Source organism: Leptonychotes weddellii, chromosome 5 (genome assembly GCF_054177405.1).
Source record: "Leptonychotes weddellii isolate Sample4059 chromosome 5, ASM5417740v2, whole genome shotgun sequence".
In the NCBI taxonomy this organism is placed as follows: domain Eukaryota; kingdom Metazoa; phylum Chordata; class Mammalia; order Carnivora; family Phocidae; genus Leptonychotes; species Leptonychotes weddellii.
In genome coordinates, this window is record NC_138373.1 from 42,186,637 (window position 1) to 42,208,988 (window position 22,352).

The 22,352-nt window shown below is 43.0% G+C and overlaps 1 protein-coding gene across 3 annotated transcripts in view; it reads left to right on the forward strand.

Annotated features, from left to right (window-relative positions):
• The first annotated feature begins 6,260 nt into the window (after positions 1-6,260).
• TAF3 (TATA-box binding protein associated factor 3) overlaps positions 6,261-22,352 on the forward strand; it is a 148,700-nt gene continuing 132,608 nt past the window's right edge. The window contains exons 1-2 of one of the 3 annotated variants that reach the window (XM_081820553.1): positions 6,261-6,632; positions 12,076-12,318. In XM_081820553.1, the coding sequence (XP_081676679.1) occupies positions 6,467-6,632; positions 12,076-12,318 (409 nt within the window). In that variant the 5' untranslated portion in view covers positions 6,261-6,466. The remainder of the gene's footprint in view (positions 6,633-12,075; positions 12,319-22,352) is intronic. The other 2 variants (XM_081820554.1, XM_006741303.3) reach the window with 2 other exon arrangements.

Consider the following 22,352-nt stretch of genomic DNA (forward strand, 5'->3'; position numbering starts at 1 on the left):
GAAGAAAAGCAGGAATGTAAGCACATTGTCGAGTAAAAATCTGTCAGGCTCAACGTGACAGACTCAGAGGTTCAGAAGAGAGGACAACAGTTGTGGGGGCCTCATGGTGCCAGCCCTCCGTTTGTCTCTGGAGTATGGACGTTCTGGTCTATCGGTGCTGTGTCAGGTGCCTCACTCTCCTGGGTTGGAGCTCACTTCCTGTGTCACACTTTTCCCTCTCTGATGTTTTGGTGGTGTACATCTTCCAGGTAAATAGGTAAACCTTTTAAGAGCTTGCATATCTTAAAATACCTATTCTATGACGTTTTCGTGGAGACCCCGCTCAACCCTTACTGGTGGTGTGATCTTGGGCAAGTGACTTATTCTTTCAGTCTTAACATCTGTGAAATGGAGATGAAAATAGTACTTCATAGGGTTGTTAGGAAAATCAAATGAGCTAATGCTTGCCAAATACTTAGACTCTGATACAGGGTGAGTGCTGAATACAAAGTGATGCCCCCAGTGTGCTTGGGGCCCCCTAGGCCTGTGCTGTAACCCCCTCAGCTGGGTTCTTTCATCCCGGTCCCCAGCACTTCCACGTTCCACGTTCCACTGGGACGGGATGGTAAGGACCAGGGGTCCTTGGGTGAGTCAGCACTCTGCTTTCAGGATGAAAGTTCAGTCCGCAGGCCTTGGGTCCTACTGGTGTGTCAACAGACGGTGGATAGCAGCCACCCCTTGTCCCCGCTGCTGCAGCTCTTGGAGGAGGTGCTTGTCTCCTTACCACCACTCAAATCCGATTCTCTCAGAATAACACCTTCACTGAGAGAAGACACGTGTGGTAAAATTCACTGTTTTAAAGTGCATAATTTGGGTTTTTAGTATAGACAGTTGTGCTCTAATTCTACACGTTATTGCAAGATGAATTGTTCTAGAAGGCATACGTTTATTGAGCACTGACTGCCTGCTAGATACGATGTTGTATACTGGGCACTGATTAGTAATTGAGGTGAACTCCTGAAGTGTACAGCCAAGAACAGAAAGAACGATGAGTTTCATTTGGGGCATCCATCAAACACTAATTAAATGAGTTGTAGAAGGGATATCCAGATAGACATTAGTTGTTGAATAGACGCAGTTAGTTACACTAGTCTGAAACTTGGGAAAAATTTAGAATAAACCATTATGTTAAGGAGTCATCTTTATATAACCATGAAAATTACTGGAGTGAAGCATATAAAAAGAGAACAAATACTTAAAAATTAGGCAAAGGCATTAGAGGAGAAAGCAAATATTTGCTATAATTGAAATCAGGGTTCTTACTTTGGGAGGAGGGAGATATAAATATGAAATGGGAGGAGGTAAAGAATATGGAGTTAGGGGTTTGAATCAGGCATCAGTATGTACTTCAGACTTTTGGAATATTCATATTTTCTAGTTTTCTCCACCAAAAGGTCCCTGAAGCAATGACACCCCAGTAATAATGAAGGTCAGCTAGAGCCCATATCTTGGTTTCTAAATAGCGAACCAGAGCCCCTTAGAGAGATGGCTAATTCTAAGTCTAGGGCAGGGAAGAGCATAAGGTGAGCCTGGGAAAATCTTGTGCCACCAAGTATGGAAACACTCAGTGAATGACAGAGGCATATTAAAAGCACACAGCAACTGGCCTGAAAGGACTCCTGCTGGCCAAATACAGGATAATTTAAGCAGCAAAAGAATAATAATGTTAAGAGATTCTAGCTCACTGGATAAAAAGCATGTCTGACTCCATACTAACATCATACTAGAAAAAATGAGGGAACTTTCTAGAACGTCTGCTAAGAAAGGTAGGAAAAAACGCTCAGATTAGAAAAATCAACGCTTAATAACTACCAGAGTAATGACTGACTGACTCAGTAAGAGATCAGACATGGATGCTCATAAAACCACAGTGGCGAAAGGTTGTGGAGAAGCAGGTTATTCAAATCGGCTCAAAGTATCACCTTACGGATTACTTATTAATCTCAAAGTTAAAAAAAAAAAAAAGGATACCTTACAATGGTGACTGGTAGATACCTAACCTTTACAAATGACCAAACTTTGTCACTAGTGATGGCACAACATGACCCTTGCTGTTAACCTGTGTAGGAATATTGTTGCCAAAAATGTTTAGCTTGAACCTAATCAGGTGAGAAAACAATCAAAGATTGCAAGACATTCTATAAAATAACTGTCCTAAAAAACAAAACAAAACAAAACTCCTAGACTTTGCAAAAATGTCATAAAAGACCAAAAAAATAAAAGCCCTACAAACAACGGGGCGGGGCAGGGGGGAGTGCTGATCTTATTAAAAAAGACTATAGAGATGTCAATGAAATGCAAGGAGGGATTCTTAGATTATGGATTGAAAAATTAAAAAGCTAAAAGGCATTTGGGGACCATGGGAAGATCTGAATACCCACTGGATACTGGGTAATACTACTGTATCACTCTTGAGTCTGTTGTGTGTGACAATGGTATTATGGTGTAGCAGAAGGTGTGATGCTCCTCCCAGATCCTCCCGCCTCCCCCCCACCCACCCACAGCAGGACTTAGGGGTGTGTCTCCCGAGCTTCTGGAACTGTGTCAGGACACAGCCCTCAGCACTTAACCCTCTTTGGAATCCTCAGCTGGAGACTGCCCTGCCCCAAATCACAGCCCCCTCCCTCCTGGGCAGCCCACACCCAGTGCCTGCTCAGTGTGGTAATATAAAGCCAGTCCCCCTTGTCTGAACTCACAGGATGTCTCCCTTCCCCCACCCCCACCTGCTTTCCTTCCCTGGGTCCTGATCCCAAGAGCACTCCTATAGACTGATCTCCATCTCAGAGGCTGCTTCCTGGAGAGTCTCACTTGGGGCAATTTTTTTTTTTAAGATTTTATTTATTTGACAGAAAGCGAGAGAGGGAACACAAGCAGGGGGAGTGGGAGAGGGAGAAGCAGGCTTCCCGCTGAGCAGGGAGCCCAGATGCCAGAACTCTGGGATCATGACCTGAGCTGAAGGCAGATGCTTAATGACTGAACCATCCAGGCACCCCATCACTTGGGGCAGTTTGTATTGGAAGGGGTGGAGGCAGTAGATACTAAGACAGGAGGATTTTAGGAGCTGGGTCAGCCACCTGGCTGGCCCTGAGGACCTCAGCACTGGTGGTAGATGGAGCATGATAAGCCCCTGGCACAAGGTAGGTAGTTCCAGAATGTGCAGGTTGTAAAACTTTTACCAGGGGTGAACTAGGGCGGTATAAAGTGGAAACAAGCTGGTATGAGGTATTAGTGTTCAGATATTCAAGCAAAGTGGGGACAGTAGAACTGTAAAATAATACAGGCCAAAAGGGCTGTACTTCGCTGTGTATTAGTCAGAAGCCACGTGAATGAACTCACGATAAGAGAAGTTAAGAGGTGGGGGAGGAAGTCACCTGGTGAGTTTTAGAAATGGTTCCCGGAACAAGGGTGGGTGAAACAGACAGATGGGCAGCCGATAAGTGGGCTCCTCAATCTGTACCATCAAAATAATTCACGGATAGACAACTAGGTGGCTGAGGACGGTCGCCCCAATGAGCAGCCATGATTCTTTACCCAACGTCTGGATCCGAGCCAATTTTCAGACAGAAACTCTTAAGTCTTTAGGAAGAAGAACTCCACACCAAATGGAGAGGATAATGATTTCCCTACTCCTCTGGCAAAGGAACCAACAATCACTTACTCAAGTAACCACCCACTGGAGAAAGGAAATACTCAAACATTTTAAGGATTTCAATTCCCTGATCCCCCAATGTGTAGTTACATTAGACATACAGGGAAGTTGGCACAACCTCCACACTGATTCCTTGGCCTGCGGGGTCAGAACTATGGTAGCAGGGAGGCTGAAACAAGCTCTTGAGATTGGTCCTGTAGCTCAGGGAGAAGGGGAAGGGAGAAATTAGTGGCATCCTTAAGGACTCAAAGAATGCAGGTCCAGTGGTCCCCATTGTATCTCCATGTATCATTTGACAATTTTGGCCCCTACAAATGTAACTCTCAGTGACCCACCTGTGAAACTGTTCTTGTCCCTGCAACTCTGGCTCCTCCAGGTTGATAGTTCTAATTTGCAAAAGGGGGAATGCTTTCACCACGGGACACACAGGAGTCCCACTGAAATATTAGCTACAGTTGCCAGTTGGGCACTTCAGCCAGGGGTCAGCATGCAGAAAGAGAAGTCATTGTGCAGGTAGGAGTAACTGACTCCGGTCATTAGGAGCCCACGCTGTAGTTACACAGTGGGCAGCAAGGAGAGATGGGTGGCACCCAAGTGGTCTGGCTGGGTGTCTCTTGGAACTCTCTTGCCCAATGTTGCTGGACCATGGACAGGTTCAGCAGCCACTGGAACACTCCTTAATAAACCTTCTGCAGGCTGATCTCCATCCCAGAAATAACTTCCTGGGGAATATCCTTGCTTTGAGGAGATACATACTGAAGTGTTTCTTTTCTTTTCTTTTTTTTTTTTAAAGATTTTATTTATTTATTTGACAGAGAGAGACACAGCGAGAGAGGGAACACAAGCAGGGGGAGTGGGAGAGGGAGAAGCAGGCCTCCCACGGAGCAGGGATCCCGATGCGGGGCTCGATCCCAGGACCCCAAGATCATGACCCGAGCCAAAGGCAGACTCTTAACCAACTGAGTCACCCAGGCGCCCCAGTGTTTCTGAGTTAAGTGTGATGAAGTCTGCAACTTACTCTCAAACCGTTCTGAAAAAAAAGTATGTGTATATACGTATAGAGTAAATGTAACAAAGCATTAACAATTGATGAATCTAGGTGAAGTATATGCCTGTGCTTACACTTTTCCATTTCAACTTTGCTGTAGGTTTGAAATTTTCTGAAATAACAGATTAAGGAGTTGAACACACACACAGAGGCAAATGAAGAAGGGTCTAATATAATACTGAAGGGACAGCAAGATAATAAGGTATTGTGAAATCCAAGGTATAAGAGAGTTTCAAAATTAAGGTAGTGTTCAACAGTAACAAATGGCTACCAAATGGTCAAGTAAGGTTAGGACTAAAAGTCCTAAGGCTAAAACTCCCATAGAGTTTGCACCCCAAAGGTCCCCGATAATCTTGAGGACTACAAGTGTCACTGAAGAAAATATTATAGGCACCCCACCACGGAGCACCATCTCTTCAGAACTGTCATTTGGCTGAAGCACCACATTTTCAGTTCTACTGTGGTTTTGACTTTTAAAAATTGAGTATCTATTATGTTCACAGTTCTGGAATACTCCCTATAGGGAGAATGTAGATCCATTCAGAAACACGATTTATTGGGAAAGGCGCATAAACTCAAATACTAAATGCACTGTGCCAAGTAGAAGAATAGAGAAATTGACAGAGAAATACAGAGGAGAGAGATGAGGGGAAGGAAGGAAAGAACACTCTAGAAGCTTGGGGTGGGGGGGAGCACAAAAGGGCATATTTAAGAGATCATTAGATCAGCCATTGCAATTGACTACCCATAGGTTGGGTAATATTTATAACTCGAGATATTTATCACAAAGTCCAGAGTTCCGGTCGTCTGGAGAGATCTGGCAACACTTGACTGGGGCTGGGAGAAGAGTCTTGAATAGGCAACAGTTCCCCATTCTCTCAGCCTGCTTCATCGATTTAAGGTACTTATTTGTCCTCTGTAGGCAACTGAGTTTTATTGAACCCAGGGCTGGGATTAGAATGAGGCGAGTAAGGCAGGAATTCGGGGGAAGTGGTTTGGATTTTTTTTTTTTAATACTGTATTAAAAAATGATTGATCTTCAGTTTTCTTGTGCTCCCATAAATTTTGCACCGAGGCTAGTGTCTCACTCGCCTGATTCTAACCTCTGAGCAGCTTGGGTTTGATTTAACCTATTCTATACATGGTAAGCAGCAGCATAGGCAAGATCGGATCAGATCCGCGTTTGGGGGCACTTAAGTTCCCACGCTCCAAATCCCGCCCCTGCACTCACAGCCTCTCAGGTTCCCACTTCTAACACCCGCATTTCGATTTCATATCCTGACTCCCTCTTTTGCTCCTAAACCACTGACGGTCCCCTCTCCTTTTCCATCCAAGAGAGCTCACCCAAGGCCCCAAGCACCTGCCTCCCCGGGCGCATCCTCCACCTGCGCTCAGCACAGCCGTTTCCTGCATCCTTCCAGGCCCAAGAGTCGCTTCCGACACCATCGCTCTGCTCCAACAGGGCGGAGCTTCCTCATTGACGCGATCAACATTCGGCTAGTGCTGCCTCGCCCCGGCGACCGTCCAGCGGGAGGCGGAGCGAGTCCAAAATGGCGGCTCTCAGGCTGGCGCGCTCCGTGCTGCTGGCGCTTTGAGGTGGTCGCCAGGGGTCGGGGGGACGATTTCCCCGCCGCGGGGGCCCTAGAGGATGAATCGAGGGCTCTGCTAAGGTTAGGCGGTGGGGGTGGAGAGAGTGGCAGCAAGGGCTGCGGTGGAGTCCACGGAGCGGGATGTGCGAGAGTTACTCCAGGTCGTTGTTGAGGGTCTCGGTGGCGCAGATCTGCCAGGCGCTGGGCTGGGACTCGGTGCAACTCAGCGCCTGCCACCTCCTCACGGACGTGCTGCAGCGCTATCTGCAGCAGTTGGGACGGGGCTGCCATCGGTACTCTGAGCTGTGTGAGTACCGGGCTGGGTGCGGGAGGGCTGCCTCTGGCCAGTCACGAGTGACACCTCCGGTCTTCCCTTCTCTATCTCACCGTCTCCAAGGTGTTCGTCCTCTACCCCTACCCCGAGATCGGGCATTTTCTCGCCCTCTGACGTCCCTCGGGTTCCACTGCCCCTGGAAACTCCAGTCATCCCTTTGGTGCCTCTTCCTCATCCACTAACTTCCCGCCTCCAGCCGGGACCCCTGTCTCCGCTCTCAGCTCCACACCCTCTCACGTCTTCTCATCGGAAATATGCATCGGTCTTTCTCATCATCTCATTTTTGCTGCGTGTAGAACCACCTCCAGAATGCCTTGCAGCCTGTTTTACTTTGGTCCTTTTCCTCCCTTGCCTGCAAACTACTACAACTAGTTGTCACAGGCGCTCCGTCTACCGGCCGTTTCTTACAAGGCTAGCCATTCTTCAGCTCATAACAACACATACTCGTTGACAGCTCTGCTCCGTTGGGGACACTGCCTCTTCTTTCTGTATCTGTTCATTTCATAGACAGTATCTCTATTTACTCTTTCCCAAGGCCAACTTTGTCAGTTTCACTTAGATTAACTTTCACTTACATCCCCGTTACTCATTGATTTCCTCCTTGATATTTTCATATCAGTGTTTATAAAAGTGTAATAGAGGGAACATAGGCAATTTACAAGGGTCCCCAGGTAGTCTGGGCTGCAGTACTTGGTTTTTAAGTGAGTGTCCAGTAGTATCTATAGCTGATGGCATTTAATAATTCGGAATACTTAATAGAAACCACACAGCATCCCACTGATGTGAAGTAAGTGTGTGTGTGTCTATGTGTCTGTATGGGGGAACTGCCATTCATTGAAATTTCAGGTCGTTACTCTTAAGGTGGGTAAGCTGGAGAACTGGGTAAAGTGTTTCATAAGATACTTTGCTTCCTTGAAGTGGATCCTAGACTGGAAAATTGAGACCCACAGATACACTTTACTTCTTGAGCCCCCAATTCCATTCCTGCTTCGACAGTGCTGCCAAAGTAATTTGTTCATAAACATATTTGATCGTGTCATTCTTAAAAATATTTTAATTTGTACACCATTGCTTGCAGGCTGAACATCTCAACTCTTCAACAGCATATTTTCTTTGTGAGCTTTTTCTTACTCCTGCTGTTCTGATTGCAGCCATGCCGAACTACCTGCCTTATCCAAAACATTTTAAACTATCCATTCCTATACACATGGGGTTTCCTAGAGTATCCCTCACCCCCTGGTGCACCGGTGGTACTACTTCTGTTTTGAAATTCACTTATCACTTGATTTGGGAAACTCATATGTCATCTGTTCTCCTAATTCTGCACATATTCCTGTATGTAACACCTTGTTTTGTAATCATCTGTGTCTGTTTCTCACCCTTTCCTTTTCTTCTCCCTAGGCGACAAATTTATTATATTTGTATTCTGTAACCTAGTACCGTGCTATCATTTACTAGGCACCCAGGAGATATTTGCTGAAGAAATGAATGAACTGATAACCTACTACCATAATAGCTGTTTAGTCACTTGACTTTTTGAGTTCCAAAATGTGGTATTTTTTGAATGCTTGATTTCACTGATCCTTCTAATCTAAATATGGCACTGCAAAGTAACTCTCATTCATTGTTATCTTGAAAGTACACCACCAGCACACTGTTCTCTTGGCTTTTGCTTCTTTTCCTTCCCTCTCCCTTTTCATGGTCCTTGAGTATACTGTTGTGGTTATGCATAGTCCAGATTATATTTTTGCTACCAAGTTCCCTAAATAAGGACAGATGTTCTGTATTTTTAGGTAATGAAAATATCCCCTGAATACATAGTTACCTTTCCTGCCTTATACACAGAACAGTGCTGGCACTGCAAGTAACCAGGTATTCCAAAGTCATCAAGTAATCATTGTTATGTGTTAATGTTAATCCCTTTTCTAATTACCCAATTTTGGCAGCCAATTTTCTTGCTTTTAGTGAGAATGTGATTATCAGGTTCATTATTCTCCATCATAGTTTTGTGACTTATTAAAAATGCCGAGGGCGCCTGGGTGGCTCAGTTGGTTAAGCGACTGCCTTCGGCTCAGGTCATGATCCTGGAGTCCCTGGATCGAGTCCCGCATCGGGCTCCCTGCTCGGCGGGGAGTCTGCTTCTCCCTCTCCCGCTCCCCCCTCTTGTGCTCTCTCTCTCTCTCACTCTCTCTCTCAAATAAATAAAATCTTTAGAAAAAAAAAAAAAAATGCCGATTCCTGGTATACTTACTAGTTACAGACTTTTTTTAGGTTCTTTTTTTTATACTATCCTAGTTTTAAACTCAGATTTTGATCTCAGGTTACCACTGTGCAGTCTTGTATTCTCCTTCTTTAAATCCTCTTTGTCTTTTTGACAGCATTCACTGAGCACCACTGAGAACTGAGCAGTGGGGCCCCTGGGTGGCACAGTTGGTTAAGCGGCCAACTCTTGATTTTGGCTCAGTCATGATCTCGGGGTCATGAAGTCAAGCCCAGTGTTGGGCTCTGCACTCAGTGCACTCAGTGAGAGTCTACTTGAGATTCTCTCTCTCTCTCTCTGCCCTTCCCCCTGCTCATGCTCTAAATAAATAAATAAATAAAATCTAAGAAAAAAAGAACTGAGCACTGTGTTGGAGACATCAACGTCCTAAGGCACAGTCCCTGCCCACAAGTTGTGGACAAAGGTGCAGACTGTCAACAAAATAAACTGATGATGTTTGCTCCTTTTAAAAAAATTGCTCTCAAGTTAAAGCAAGTATCAGAAGTTGCTATTAATTCAACAAATGATGCATTTTTAAATTTCTCTAAGGTAATGATTTGTGAAAGCATTCAGGGCAGATATTTCTCGCTGTGTCGTATTATGTATTAAATATGTGTGCGTGCACCGAAAGTAGGTGCTAAATATTTCAGAATGACTCTTTAAGACTAGTACTTGTGACTTAATAATTGCATGATATAGGCAGTAAATGCAAAAGGAAGCAGGTAAAGGAAGATGACTGTGGGCTGGGGCAGGATGACTTCACAGGAAAGATGAAATTTGAGTTGAGCTGTGAAGCCTGCCTATATAGAGGTGGGAGTGGACGCCAGGCTAGAGAAAAGCATCACCTATGATACCCAAGTAGGACTGAGTGTGATGAAAGTACCAGTGAGGTGGCCAACTTGACATATGTGGCCAGTTCATTAGGAAGGTGTTACAGGAACATGTGAAATCAGATTTGGGAGGGACGTAGAGGAAATGAAAGCATGGTCAGAAACACTGCATGCTTCTAAGGAGGGAAACAGTATGATGAAAGTGATATCTTAAGAAAATTGTGCTCCCGCTGAGTGCAGGAGAGACTCAAGTGAGGATACCTGGAAACTGACTAGGAGAGTGATGGTAGGAAGAGAGGGAAAGAAAATGTTCTGAAATCTGTGGCCAGAAATGGACAGGAAGAGGGGAGAACCAGGGGTCTTGCGTTGAAATTGCAAAGCATATGCAGGAATTCAAGATGATCATTTATTCTGGACTGAGAGAATACTACTGCTTTTCCTAGGAATAGAAGAGTTGAAATGCGTATCTACATCATTAAGAGGAAGAATGAATATCCATTTTATTTATCCCTGCTATTTTATACATCATGGAAGTAACCCCTACTTGTAGCAAAATTGAGAGACTACAGAAATGTTTGAAGTTACAAGTGAGAGTCTCCTGCTTCCTTCCCTCTGCACTGCAGCTTTCAGCCCCTTAAACTGTTAACAGTTGGATGTATATCCTTCCAGAACTTTTTTATGTGGGTGTGAGCAAGCGTGTGTCTAATTTTTATAAACTTTGGGTTATTTTCATTTTACAGCATGATTTAATTTCAGACATACTGAGTTTGAAGTGAAGTGATTTCAGTTAAAAAAAACAAACAAACAAAAAACACCACTTTTGTAAAGAGAATCTTGCCTTAACTTTGTATCTTTCTATCTCTGTCCATTTTGTATGGTGTCTTCTAATGACATTTAAAATTTGCACATAGATTATCTTTCTGATCTAAGTGTTTTCTGTAAATTTTCTGGGATTTAAAAAATTGATTCAGTGCCGGGGCGCCTGGGTGGCTCAGTTGGTTAAACGACTGCCTTCGGCTCAGGTCATGATCCTGGAGTCCTGGGATCGAGTCCCGCATCGGGCTCCCTGCTCAGCAGGGAGTCTGCTTCTCCCTCTGACCCTCCTTCCTCTCATGCTGTTTCTCATTCTCTCTCTCTCAAATAAATAAATAAAAAATCTTTAAAAAAAAAAAAATTGATTCAGTGCCATACAGTTGTCTCCCCTCATCCACGGGGGATACATTCCAAGACCCACCCCCCAGTGGATGCCTAAAACCACGAATAGTACCGAACCCCAAATATTCTGTGTTTTCTCCTGTACAGAGCTATGATGAAGTTTAATTTATAAATTTAGGCACATTAAAAGAGTAACAACAATAGCGAATAATAAACAGAACAGTTATAACAGCATATTGTAATAAAAGTTAAGTGAATGATCACTTTTTCTCTGTCTCAGAATATCTTAATGTGCTCACTCGCCCTTGTGATGATGCGAAATGACAAAATTCCTACGTGATGAGATGAAGTGAGGTGAATGACGTAGGCATTGTGACATAGGGTTAGGCTACTGCTGACCCTCCAAGTCTGCTGCTTCACCGCGTTAACTGTGGGTAACCGAAACCAGACAGAGTGAAATCTGGGATGGCGGAGAGGAAGTACTAGAGTTCATTCAAAAAATATTTATTGAGTGCCAGCTGTATGCCAGCCACAGTTTTAGGTTCCAGAGATGCATCATTGAACAATGGTGAAAATGGAATGGACATTTACTTAGCACAGCATTCTAGTCATTTGATAAAAAACAGCAGTAGTAATATTTACTGGGCATTGGGGTGCCTGGGTGGCTCAGTCGTTAAGCGTCTGCCTTCAGCTCAGGTCATGATCCCAGGGTCCTGGGATCGAGCCCCGCATCGGGCTCCCTGCTCCGTGGGAAGCCTGCTTCTCCCTCTCCCACTCCCCCTGCTTGTGTTCCCTCTCTCGCTGTGTCTCTCTCTCTGAAATAAATAAATAAATAATCTTAAAAAAAAATATTTACTGGGCATTTACATTTGGTCCGTCACTGTTCGTCTGTAAACTACTTCTGAAATTTATTCGGTACTAGCTGATTGTTAGTGTGAATTGTCTGGTTGTCAGATCGTATTTCAAATTGACTTCAGGAATCAGCTTTCTAATATTTAAACAGTATGCTCTTTCATTTAAAATCTATTAAATTCTTTCCAATAACTCAGTCTTAAGTATGTATAGTATATTTGATTCTGAGCTACCTATGAACCCAGTACTTCTTAATATTTTAAAAAGTATTCATGGAATTTTCTTAAAGTAATTTGCTTGGCTTTTGACTTTGTTTCAGATGGCCGAACAGACCCAATTTTGGATGATGTTGGTGAAGCTTTCCAGCTTATGGGGGTTAGCCTTCATGAACTAGAAGACTATATTCACAATATTGAACCTGTGACTTTCCCACATCAAATTCCTTCATTTCCTGTTAGTAAGAACAATGTCCTCCAATTTCCTCAACCTGGAAGTAAAGATGCAGAGGAAAGAAAAGAGTACATTCCTGATTACATGCCACCCATTGTGTCTTCACAAGAAGGTTTGTGAGTTTTTTGTTTGTTTCTTACTCATACATTTGTAACTATTTTAATGCGTTTATAATCTTCATTTTCCTGAGTGAATTGTATAAAATGCTATGCCAATGTATAAGTTCTAGAAATGCAATCAAGATGTTTTAATGTTGTTTACAAATTAGTCTAACCCTTTAGCCAACACCTTTGCGCTGGCATCACTAGGCAGAGCCATGGCACAGTCAAGGTTATGTCTGATGAAGCATCTGTTTCCTTTCTGAATTTTCAGTAGGGGAGAACAGAATGTGACCACAGAGAGAAGGCTTTCAAGAGATGTATTATATGGGAACAGGATATTAAATAAATTAGAAAATCTTTGCAACATAAAGGAAAACCGGGGTCGCTCTTTTCCTCTCCTTCTTATTGTCAATGTGAGTCGGATGATACTGGGAACAGAGAGTGAGTAAATATTCACTAGTGTTATGCAAATTTATCTCCACTTTTTAGTGATGAGTAGAAATGTTTATTGTTTGGCCAAACAGAATTTTTGATTAAAAAATAATAGCTAATCAGGCACAGTCATCAATCACTGCAGAGGTCCTTCCTCCCTGCATGATTTTACATGCTGATCATTTAAGTTCACTAAGGCTCTTAAGAGATACATAGTAATTTGTGATCTCTCATGCAGGTACACAATATTTTTCCTTGTAAAAATGGAAAAGTTGCAATTCATTTCCTCTTTACCTTTATATTTGCACCATTTTACCTTCCACCAGCAATGCTTCAAGGTTCCAGTTTCTTGTTATTCATTTCTTATAATCTCCTGTTCCACTTTAATAGCATCTTGGAGTGCTCCCCATTTGTTTCATGGACTAGCTTTAGACTTGGAATAGTTGTACAATCTGTGTGTAGGTTGCCCCATTTGAAAAACTGACCCTACATGGTAGAGACTTATCGTGGGTTGGTGTATCTTCCTTAGACAGTTTGGATCTTGGGTGCAGGAGGCCCTCCCAGAGAGTGCTGGTGCTGTCGTAAATGGGTTGAGGACGCAGTACCGTACCTGTGCTTGCTGGTAGCTGTATACATATGGAAATTTAGATAGGTAAGTATCCTAGTTTTCTGCGTTGAGTGGCTTGGGAAGTTGACTTTGCTTGTCAGCTCAGCACTTCTCCACTGCAGGGTCTTGGGGATTTAATACTGATGGATGCAGGAATTCGTATCACCAAGTGCTTCCCACAGAGTGTGCCTTTGGTCAATGTTCTTGAACTGAGTGAGATGCTATTTATAAGGTCTTGTTTACGGAAGTTCGTTGTTTCTCCTCCTTTCCAGGCCGACGTTTATATTACTAACAGTAGGACTTGGAAATCTACAGATATAGCTCAGTCATCCCAGCTTCCCATAGTACCTGCTTAAAATTCTGTCTCCTCCTCACCATTGACTTTTTTTGTGTCTGTTGCCTGTATTATCAGGAAATCTTACCCTTCATAGCCCCCATGTAAGGTCTATCTCTGTAAATGTCAGCGTCTTTGACTTTAGAAACCTATATTTGTTACAACTTTCTAAACACGTATTTGTTTACTTTAAAAATATAACCAATGTATTGCAGTATCAACATTATCAAAGGAGGGTTGATAATGGGCAGAGGCCTGGCTAGTAGCTGGATTGCAGAGAATTCCATTTTCTGTTATAGACAGGTCACGAATATCAAGCAGGCCTGGAATTTTCTTCTTCGCTGTTGTCACTCAATATGATTTATTAAGCATCCTAGACATCTTTATGAAAGCAGTGCTAAGTTAGCCCATGATACGATCTCTTATGCTTTAAGAGTAATCTTTGAGTGGCTCTGAAATTTTTGGCTGAAAGGCCACTTAAAAGGACAAGAAACACAAAATTTGGAATTGTGCTAAGAAAGCCTAAGTGGTAATCCAGTGCTGGGAGAGACCTTAAGGTGTTATACAGGAGGAAACTGAGGGAGCCACGCTAGTGTAAATAACTGGCACATCAGCAAGCCTCTGGATGATGGGTGATGATGAGTTTGATATCAGTGAATTAGCGGTAAGTTTCACCAACCAGGACTTCTGTGCATTATCAATTGGCATGTTTTTGAACCAAAACTACTATCTTCTCCATTTATAACATTTTAGTCCATTTTCTCTGTGCCTTTTGGAGCTTTCTCAATCTGTTTTGTGGTTTACGTATCTGTCTCCTCTTCTACCTCCTATTTAATAAATTGCGTAATTTTTTTTTCTGGCCTTTTAAAAAATCTGGACTCAGATGGACATTTGATTAATCTTAACCCGTGATTCATGCACAAGCTCATCATTGGTCCATGCATAACCTGCATTTATTCACTTAGAGAGTTTATTGAATCATTTTTAATAATCTAATAAGCCCTACCAAGCTCACTACTGAAAACTTAAGTTCGGGGCTTTGATAATCATCAACACTTAACCACTTAGTCCCTCTCGTTTTATTTTTATAGCATGCAAATGATACACAAGGAAATTCATGGTTAGCATTTGTAAATACTGCCACAGAAATGTAATTAAGGTATCAGTAAAGGAGTCTGAAAAACAGTTCAGGGATTTTAATACTGACTTCAGTCTGAAATTGCTACAGTAAATTTTTGAGTCACTCTTCTGAATTATTTGAAGTAGAATCTTATTTCATTTGAAGTTTTAGGCAATATAAATTACAAACATTGTGGAAAGGAAAATAACATAAGCCTTGAACACTCCTTTTTTCAGCTAACAGTTACAGATTCTCTCAGGAGCAGAAATATTGCTGATTCATAAGGTATGCATATGGTTCCTAAGGATGCAATAAGTGATAGTACAGTAAGATGCTTATCAGTCCGATTCCTCCTATTCAGGGAAAAGGATATCAAATGCAGTCCTGTGGTTACCATTTTTTAATATAGTCTCCCAAGTCAATTTAATACATCATTTACAATCTGAAATCTTTTTTTTTCCCCCACGGGTACAGCATGTTAGAAAGTTCCTAGTATTCTGGTTAGTGGTGCAGAGCGTGGTACAGATGTGCACACCTGTGATAGTCAGGCTTGTTCACCAACTTCTTTATTTTCCTTTTATTTCCTTAAGAGCCACAGACAGGGCTAGACTTTGGTTATAAAATATAATTAGCAAAGTATGGTCATGAGACTACCCACTTCTCGATCCTTCAGCTTGGCTCGTGTCAGGAAGGCATGGGAATGTCTCGTCTGCTTGCAGCACTGTGAGCAAGCACTCTGCTGAGGGTATAGGAACAGGCGGTCGTAGAGGCAACATGGGCCCGTGGAGCCACTCAGGCATGACTCAACGGGTTATTGAGTTTATCGTCTGACCAACTTGCTTTGCCTTTCTTTTTTTTTTTTTTTTTTTAAAGATTTTACCTATTTATTTGACAGAGAGAGACACAGCGAGAGAGGGAACACAAGCAGGGGGAGTGGGAGAGGGAGAAGCAGGCTCCCCACGGAGCAGGGAGCCGATCCCAGGACCCTGGGATCATGACCTGAGCCGAAGGCAGACGCTTAAGGACTGAGCCACCCAGGCGCCCCCTTGCTTTGCCTTTCTGAACTTCATATGCATCATCTCTAAGAGGTTTAGTAATACCTACCACATGGATGTCCGTGAGGCATAGGTGAGAGGGTTTTGTGAGACATTTGTGTAGAATCTTACAGCGCTTCACACATAAGACACAGAACAGTGAATGTTCGTTCTCTTCCCATTTCACCGTCCTCACTCTCAAGGAATTTACTTTTCAGTTGAAATAGCATATACATTTGTGAAGTAACTCTACAAGGAGAATAAATCCAGAACGGTGGTGATCATAGGCTTAGGGGCTGAGGGATGCACACCTAATAGCTGGGCTGGAGTAGATGCTTGACTGAGGAGCCGTGTGACTCTCCGCGGCACAGGGGTGACTCAGGAGATGACACGGAAGGAATATTTGCCTGTTGTATCCAGTTGTATGTTTAGAAATGAGACCTCCCTGAAAATGTCTTGTAAATGCACATTTTGCATAGACTGTTCCAGTTCTGATGGCTGGCACCCGGTGTGTTTTATCCAAGAACATTCTCTCCTCAGCTTGCCATACGTATTTTCAGATTCACATGAGTAACATATTTTTTGCTCCCTGTTTTGTTGTGCTGAAGAATGTCTGCAAATAGCATATTATGCCACAGTCATGGTTGGGTTCTGAGACTGGTCACTGGATCGCTGGTGTGTGAGAGTCTTCTAGGTGGTCTCTTGATTGGTCCAAGCTATCTGTGTGAGAACAAGAGAAATAGAAGCCATTTGCTTGGCTTTACTTACTATAAGAAACTTACCCACCTTGGTGGCGCCTGGGTGGCTCAGTCGTTAAGCGTCTGCCTTCGGCTCAGGTCATGATCCCAGGGTCCTGGGATCGAGCCCCACATCAGGCTCCCTGCTCAGTGGGAAGCCTGCTTCTCCCTCTCCCCCTCCCCCTGCTTGTGTTCTCTCTCTCGCTGTTTATCTCTCCCTGTCAAATAAATAAAAACAAAATCTTAAAAAAAAAAAAAAAGAAACGTACCCACCTCAACTTGCACTTGGTAGAGATACTGTGATGTTTTGGGTTTCTTTTTTTTTTTTTAATTTCTAAATAGACTTTATTCTTTAAAATAGTTTTAGCTTTACCTAAAACTTGAGAAGGTAAATACAGAGTTCCCTTATATGCTGTACCCAGTTTCCCCTATTATTAATCTTACATTAGTATGCTACATTCATTATAATCAACGAACCATTATTAACTAAAATCCATTATCTTTAGTGTTTACCTAATGTCCTTTTTAGGTTCCAGGATCCCACCCAGGATGCTGATTATTTTATTGTCATGTCTTCTTGGCTCTTGTGGGCTGTGACTTTCTCAGACTTCCCTTGTTTTCGATGACCTTGATAGTTTTAGTTATAGAATGCCCCTCTCCTGGAATTGGATCAGATGGGGGTTACTAGTGTTGGGGAGGAAGGCCACAGAGGGAAAGCTCCACGGTCCTCACGTCGTATCGGAGTGCGCACTGTGAACACGGTTTACCACTGTTGATGTTGACCTGGATACCTCGCCTAGGTAGTGTCTTTGGGTTGTCTCCCTTTGAAGTTACTCTCTCCCCCCTTCCCACGCTGTCCTTTTTGGAAAGAAGTCGCCCACACCTGGAGTCGGGAGTTAGACGCCCCTCCCTGAAGGTGGAGTATCTCCGTAAATTAAACTCTTCTGCAGAAATTATTTGGAGCTCTTTTGATTTGTCTCTTCTCCCCCCAGGGTTCCTATTTTTTTAATGAAGGCCTTTTAAAAAGTAAACATTTACAAGTTTAAAATAACAAAAGTAACATAAACGTTGAAAAATAAAATATTGTCCAAGTATATGAAGTATAAAATGAAAGGTCCTCCTCACTTTCCTTATACTCCCATTTCCCAAGAGTAACCTTGTTTAACAGGTATGAATCCTTCTAGATCTTTTCACGTGAGACACTGTGACTCCTGAGTCAAGACTCTGTGTCCACTCCGAAGCCTGCCATTTGTTTCTCAAGCTGTGCAATCTGACTTCTACCCCCATCCCTTTCTTGAAACAGCTCTCACTGAGATCACCAATTCCTACCTAATTGGCTGACCTAAATGAAATTTTTATCCTAACTGCTCTTCTTTTGGGGGAGGTGTAGCTTCGTGTATTATTGTAAGGCAAATACCTCTTAAACGATGTGCCAGTTCAAGACATAAAACTTTACCAGCTACCCCAGAAGCTCCTCCCAACCCACTGTGCCCAGCCGCCGCACTCAGCCCCTTGTCCATAGTCCCTCCAAAGTAACCCCATCCTAACCTCGTAGGGATTACTTCTTGCTTGCCTTCAGTCCTGTCAGTCAAACGTGTATCCCTAGACCCTTTAGCTTAACCTCTCCCCCTTAAATATGATGTGTCTTCTAAGTCTCTTTTCCTGTACAGGTCCCCGCACACCAGCCCAATCCCTGTCTTTTCTTACCATTTATTTATTTGTTGCGGAATCTGGGTCATTTGACTGGAATGATTTCCCACAGTGGATTTTGCTGATTGTGTGCTCATAGTGCAGTTCAGTGTGTTTTTGCACATTGGCAGCAAGAATCTGAGGCTTAATCAGACTCTGGTCCAGTACCTTTGGCAAGATATATGTACTGTTGTGTTCCTTCGTCAGGAGACTGATAATGTCTAGTTTTCACTTTTTTGATGTTAGCAGTGTTGATACTTACTGTGTAAATGGATTAATTCCTCGGAGTTGCAAGGTTTTTATTTCATTCTTTCGTTAGAATAATTTTATCAGGTAAGCTTTTCGCTCATTCACTAGTTACTTAGTGGCAGAGTTCAGACAGAGAAAGGAAGGTAAATGCTTGATGGTAAAATGCTCTTTCGTTTTATACACCCAGTTTTCAAGATAATGAATTGGTTCCTTATCATCCGTAGGTGACTAGTTTTTTTTTTTTTTTAAGGATTTATTTATTTGACAGAGAGACACAGCGAGAGAGGGAACACAAACAGAGGGAGTCAGAGAGGGAGAAGCAGGCTTCCCACTGAGCAGGGAGCCCGATGTGGGGCTCGATCCCAGGACCCTGGGATCATGACCTGAGCCGAAGGCAGACGCTTAACCGACTGAGCCACCCAGGCGCCCCGTGACTAGTTATTTTTTTTAATATGGTTATGAATTCATAGATTTAAACATATTTGATAGGTTTCTTTCATTACAGCATTTACCCTTATTGCAACTCAGATTGTCCCATCCTTGGCCAGTGGCAGCCTCTTCAGTCTGGCCTCTGAATCCTTTTAACATGATGCTAGTAGTCTTTGATAACGTCCTTGCAGCCTGGTGTATCAAAATGTTGTAGGCTTATCTTGTGTATTCTTGTCCCACACTTGGAATCCTTTTCCAAGGAGCCCAGGCTTCCTGGGAAATGGCATTTCATGTCCATAATCTGGGCACTAGGGGTACTTGTTACAACTGGTCATTGTTTCTAGGCAGTAAGTAAATATTTATACTCAAAAATATATGTATACGTGTATGTTGATCGATAGATAAGGGGCAGGGTACCTCATGAGTTCATGCAGACATTTCCAATTCAAATTCAGGCCTATAGGATTTTTTACTGTTATATCAGTAGATACTTTGTCCATGACTAAGAATTCTGGTTCCCAGGCATAAACAGGAAGATATAATTAGAACATTCCAGAATCACCCTTTTGCTGCATCCGAGGTGGTGCATACAATGGTAATACTGATACTGTCCTTCATGATTACTGAAACAGGCTAAATTTTTTTTCCTTTTGCTATCCTATTACTCATCCCAGTTGTCTGTGATCGCACCGTATACACATTGTCAGGTCATTTGGCTACTTTCTTGAGTTCCGTGTTCTTTCATATCTTTTAGACCATTTCAAAATAGTACATTAGCGTTTTCATCTGTTTTTTGAGTATGTGTTTCTTGTGTACTTTGGTTGCCTGTAGGGATATTGTTTTGGTGTTTAGTCTCCGTTTTCTTACAGAAGTTGTGTGTGTATGAATGTAGTTCTTCTGAACGTCTAGAAGGAAGCTCACAGTGCTCCCTCTCCTGTTGTTCGCTGTCATGCGCAGAAAAAGCAGCTTGCTCTCTGAGATTTTCTATTTTCTTGCACTGCTTTTATTTGGATCTTCTCTTTCCGTGATGCCGGTTTCCTCTTCTGCTCAGTCATGATGTGGTCTTAACAAGTGTCTTCTCAGCGGGCTCTGTCCTGGGCAGAGCAGTGGAGGGTCGGATGTGAAAGCTCAGGGGCTGGACTCCTGAGCTTCCTTAGATCCTGCCTCGCTTCCTGTGTCCCTCCCCACCCCCACCCTCTTCCTGTCCCTATCCTGGAAGAAGTCACACCTGTTGCAGCTTCTGAGCCACTCTTCGCACGTTGGTCTGCCAGGCTTTCAAGGAATACCTCCTGGTTTTTTGAGGTTCTGCTCTCTCGGGCCAGTCTCTCCATGGCTTCTCACCGTTTGCCCCTGCACAGATAGGTAATATTTGGCTTTTGTGGCTCTTGGCGGTTGGCCCTCACCCCTTGTATTTTGGTGTTGCTGGGTAAACCCTGTCACCTCGTTATGTTGCTGTATTTTTATGTAGCAGTTTGGGAAGATCCCAAAAGTACATTGCCACACCTGCCACTTTTCTTCCCAGGATTCCCTTCATTGAACCTTTTTGCTGAATTTATCACTGTTGGGCACTTCTTGAAACTACTTTTCTTCAGAGACAAAATACTCTTTAATGCTCCCTCTATTATTAATTCATTCTCTGTGTCTTTCATGGCCCATCTTCCATGGCTCTTCTACTTCTAAAATGTGGGTGCTCCGAAAATCTTATTCTTGACCTATTGCTTTTCTCACTTTATATAGTTTCATTGTGTGATCTAATCTACTTTCACGGTTTCAAGAACCGTTTATGATGACTCCCCAAACTGCTTCTCCATAGCACACCTTTCAGACTCTCTATCCAGTTGGCAGTGGGCGATTTCCACATTTCCCGCAGGTGCCTCAAATTGCTGTGCCAAAGGCTCCACACAGTATTTCACCGTGAATACATTTGTATCATTTATCTCAGTTGGTGGCACCATCGAATCCCTAGTTCCTCAAGCTAGAAATGTGTCTTTGACCCCTTCCCTCATTCTGTTCCTTCATTCCCCAAAAACAATTCTGCTAATTTTATTTCCTAAAAATTTCTAAAATATTGTGAACTGGGAGCACTGGATCAGGATTTAGTCGATGACACTCGGTGCTGCCATTGAGTCCTACACAAGGAACTGGAATTGAAGGTAGATGGATAAGATGTCCCTCCCTGCTCACTTTTGGCCTTTCTGTGGTTATTGGAGTGCTCTGCTTGGGGATGACTTTCCTAAGTGGAGATGACTATGTCTTTGCCTTGCCCTCGACACTCAGATACTTTCCCTTTGTTACCTTGCAGGGCTAGAGTGCAAGGGTCCTGGCCAAGTTTATTTTGTGTATCCAGGGTTGTTTGCTGGATGCATCGTGTTGTTTGTTTTTCTAGTTCTGCAGTTCCTTTGTTTAAACCTTTATCGTTTGTTTGAACTATCCTTGCCTTCCACAACAAACTGTTTAACAAAAAGTAAGTATATTCCACAGCGTAAAACACTTTATTAGCTTCCCACTGTTCACAGTTAAGGGGAGCAAACTTCCCCCCCGCCACCCAGGGAAAACCAATAATATCTGGGGAGCAATTGCATTTTTTCTTTCAGAATGAAAATAGCTTTAGTCATGTAGAGAAAAGATGCTTATTCTTATAATTTAGATTACTTACTAAATGAATAGAAGAACATTAACGAGGAATTTTGTACTGCTTTTCAGATACTAAAATAGTAGTATTTGTGTTTATTTGAAAATAGCACTATAAAAGCAGCCTTCAGATAATTTATTTTAGATACCACATGGTGTGTTCATAAGCATTATCTCATTTCATCTTGAAACAACCCCTAAAGGCCGATGCTAGTATCATTCCCACTTTACAGAAGAGAAATGGAAGTTCCAAAAAAGGGCATGTTAATGTGCCTTGAATTACATTGTGAACTGGGAGCACTGGATCAGGATTTAGTCGATGACACTCGGTGCTGCCATTATGGGTGCCCACCATGTGTTGAGTCCTACACAAGGAACTGGAATTGAAGGTAGATGGATAAGATGTCCCTCCCTGCTCACTTTTGGCCTTTCTGTGGTTATTGGAGTGCTCTGCTTGGGGATGACTTTCCTAAGTGGAGAGGTACCATCATCAAACCAGTTTTCTCAATGGACAGGCTTGCAGAATTTCTTCTGGCCTCCAAAGTCCAACCTCACTCCTAACCCCTCTATGACTATGTCTTTGCCTTGCCCTCGACACTCAGATACTTTCCCTTTGTTACCTTGCAGGGCTAGAGTGCAAGGGTCCTGGCCAAGTTTATTTTGTGTATCCAGGGTTGTTTGCTGGATGCATCGTGTTGTTTGTTTTTCTAGTTCTGCAGCATCTGAGCCAAAAGGTTGCATCTGAAGGATATCAAGGGCCGATATGTGGTGACTTGCCTGTGA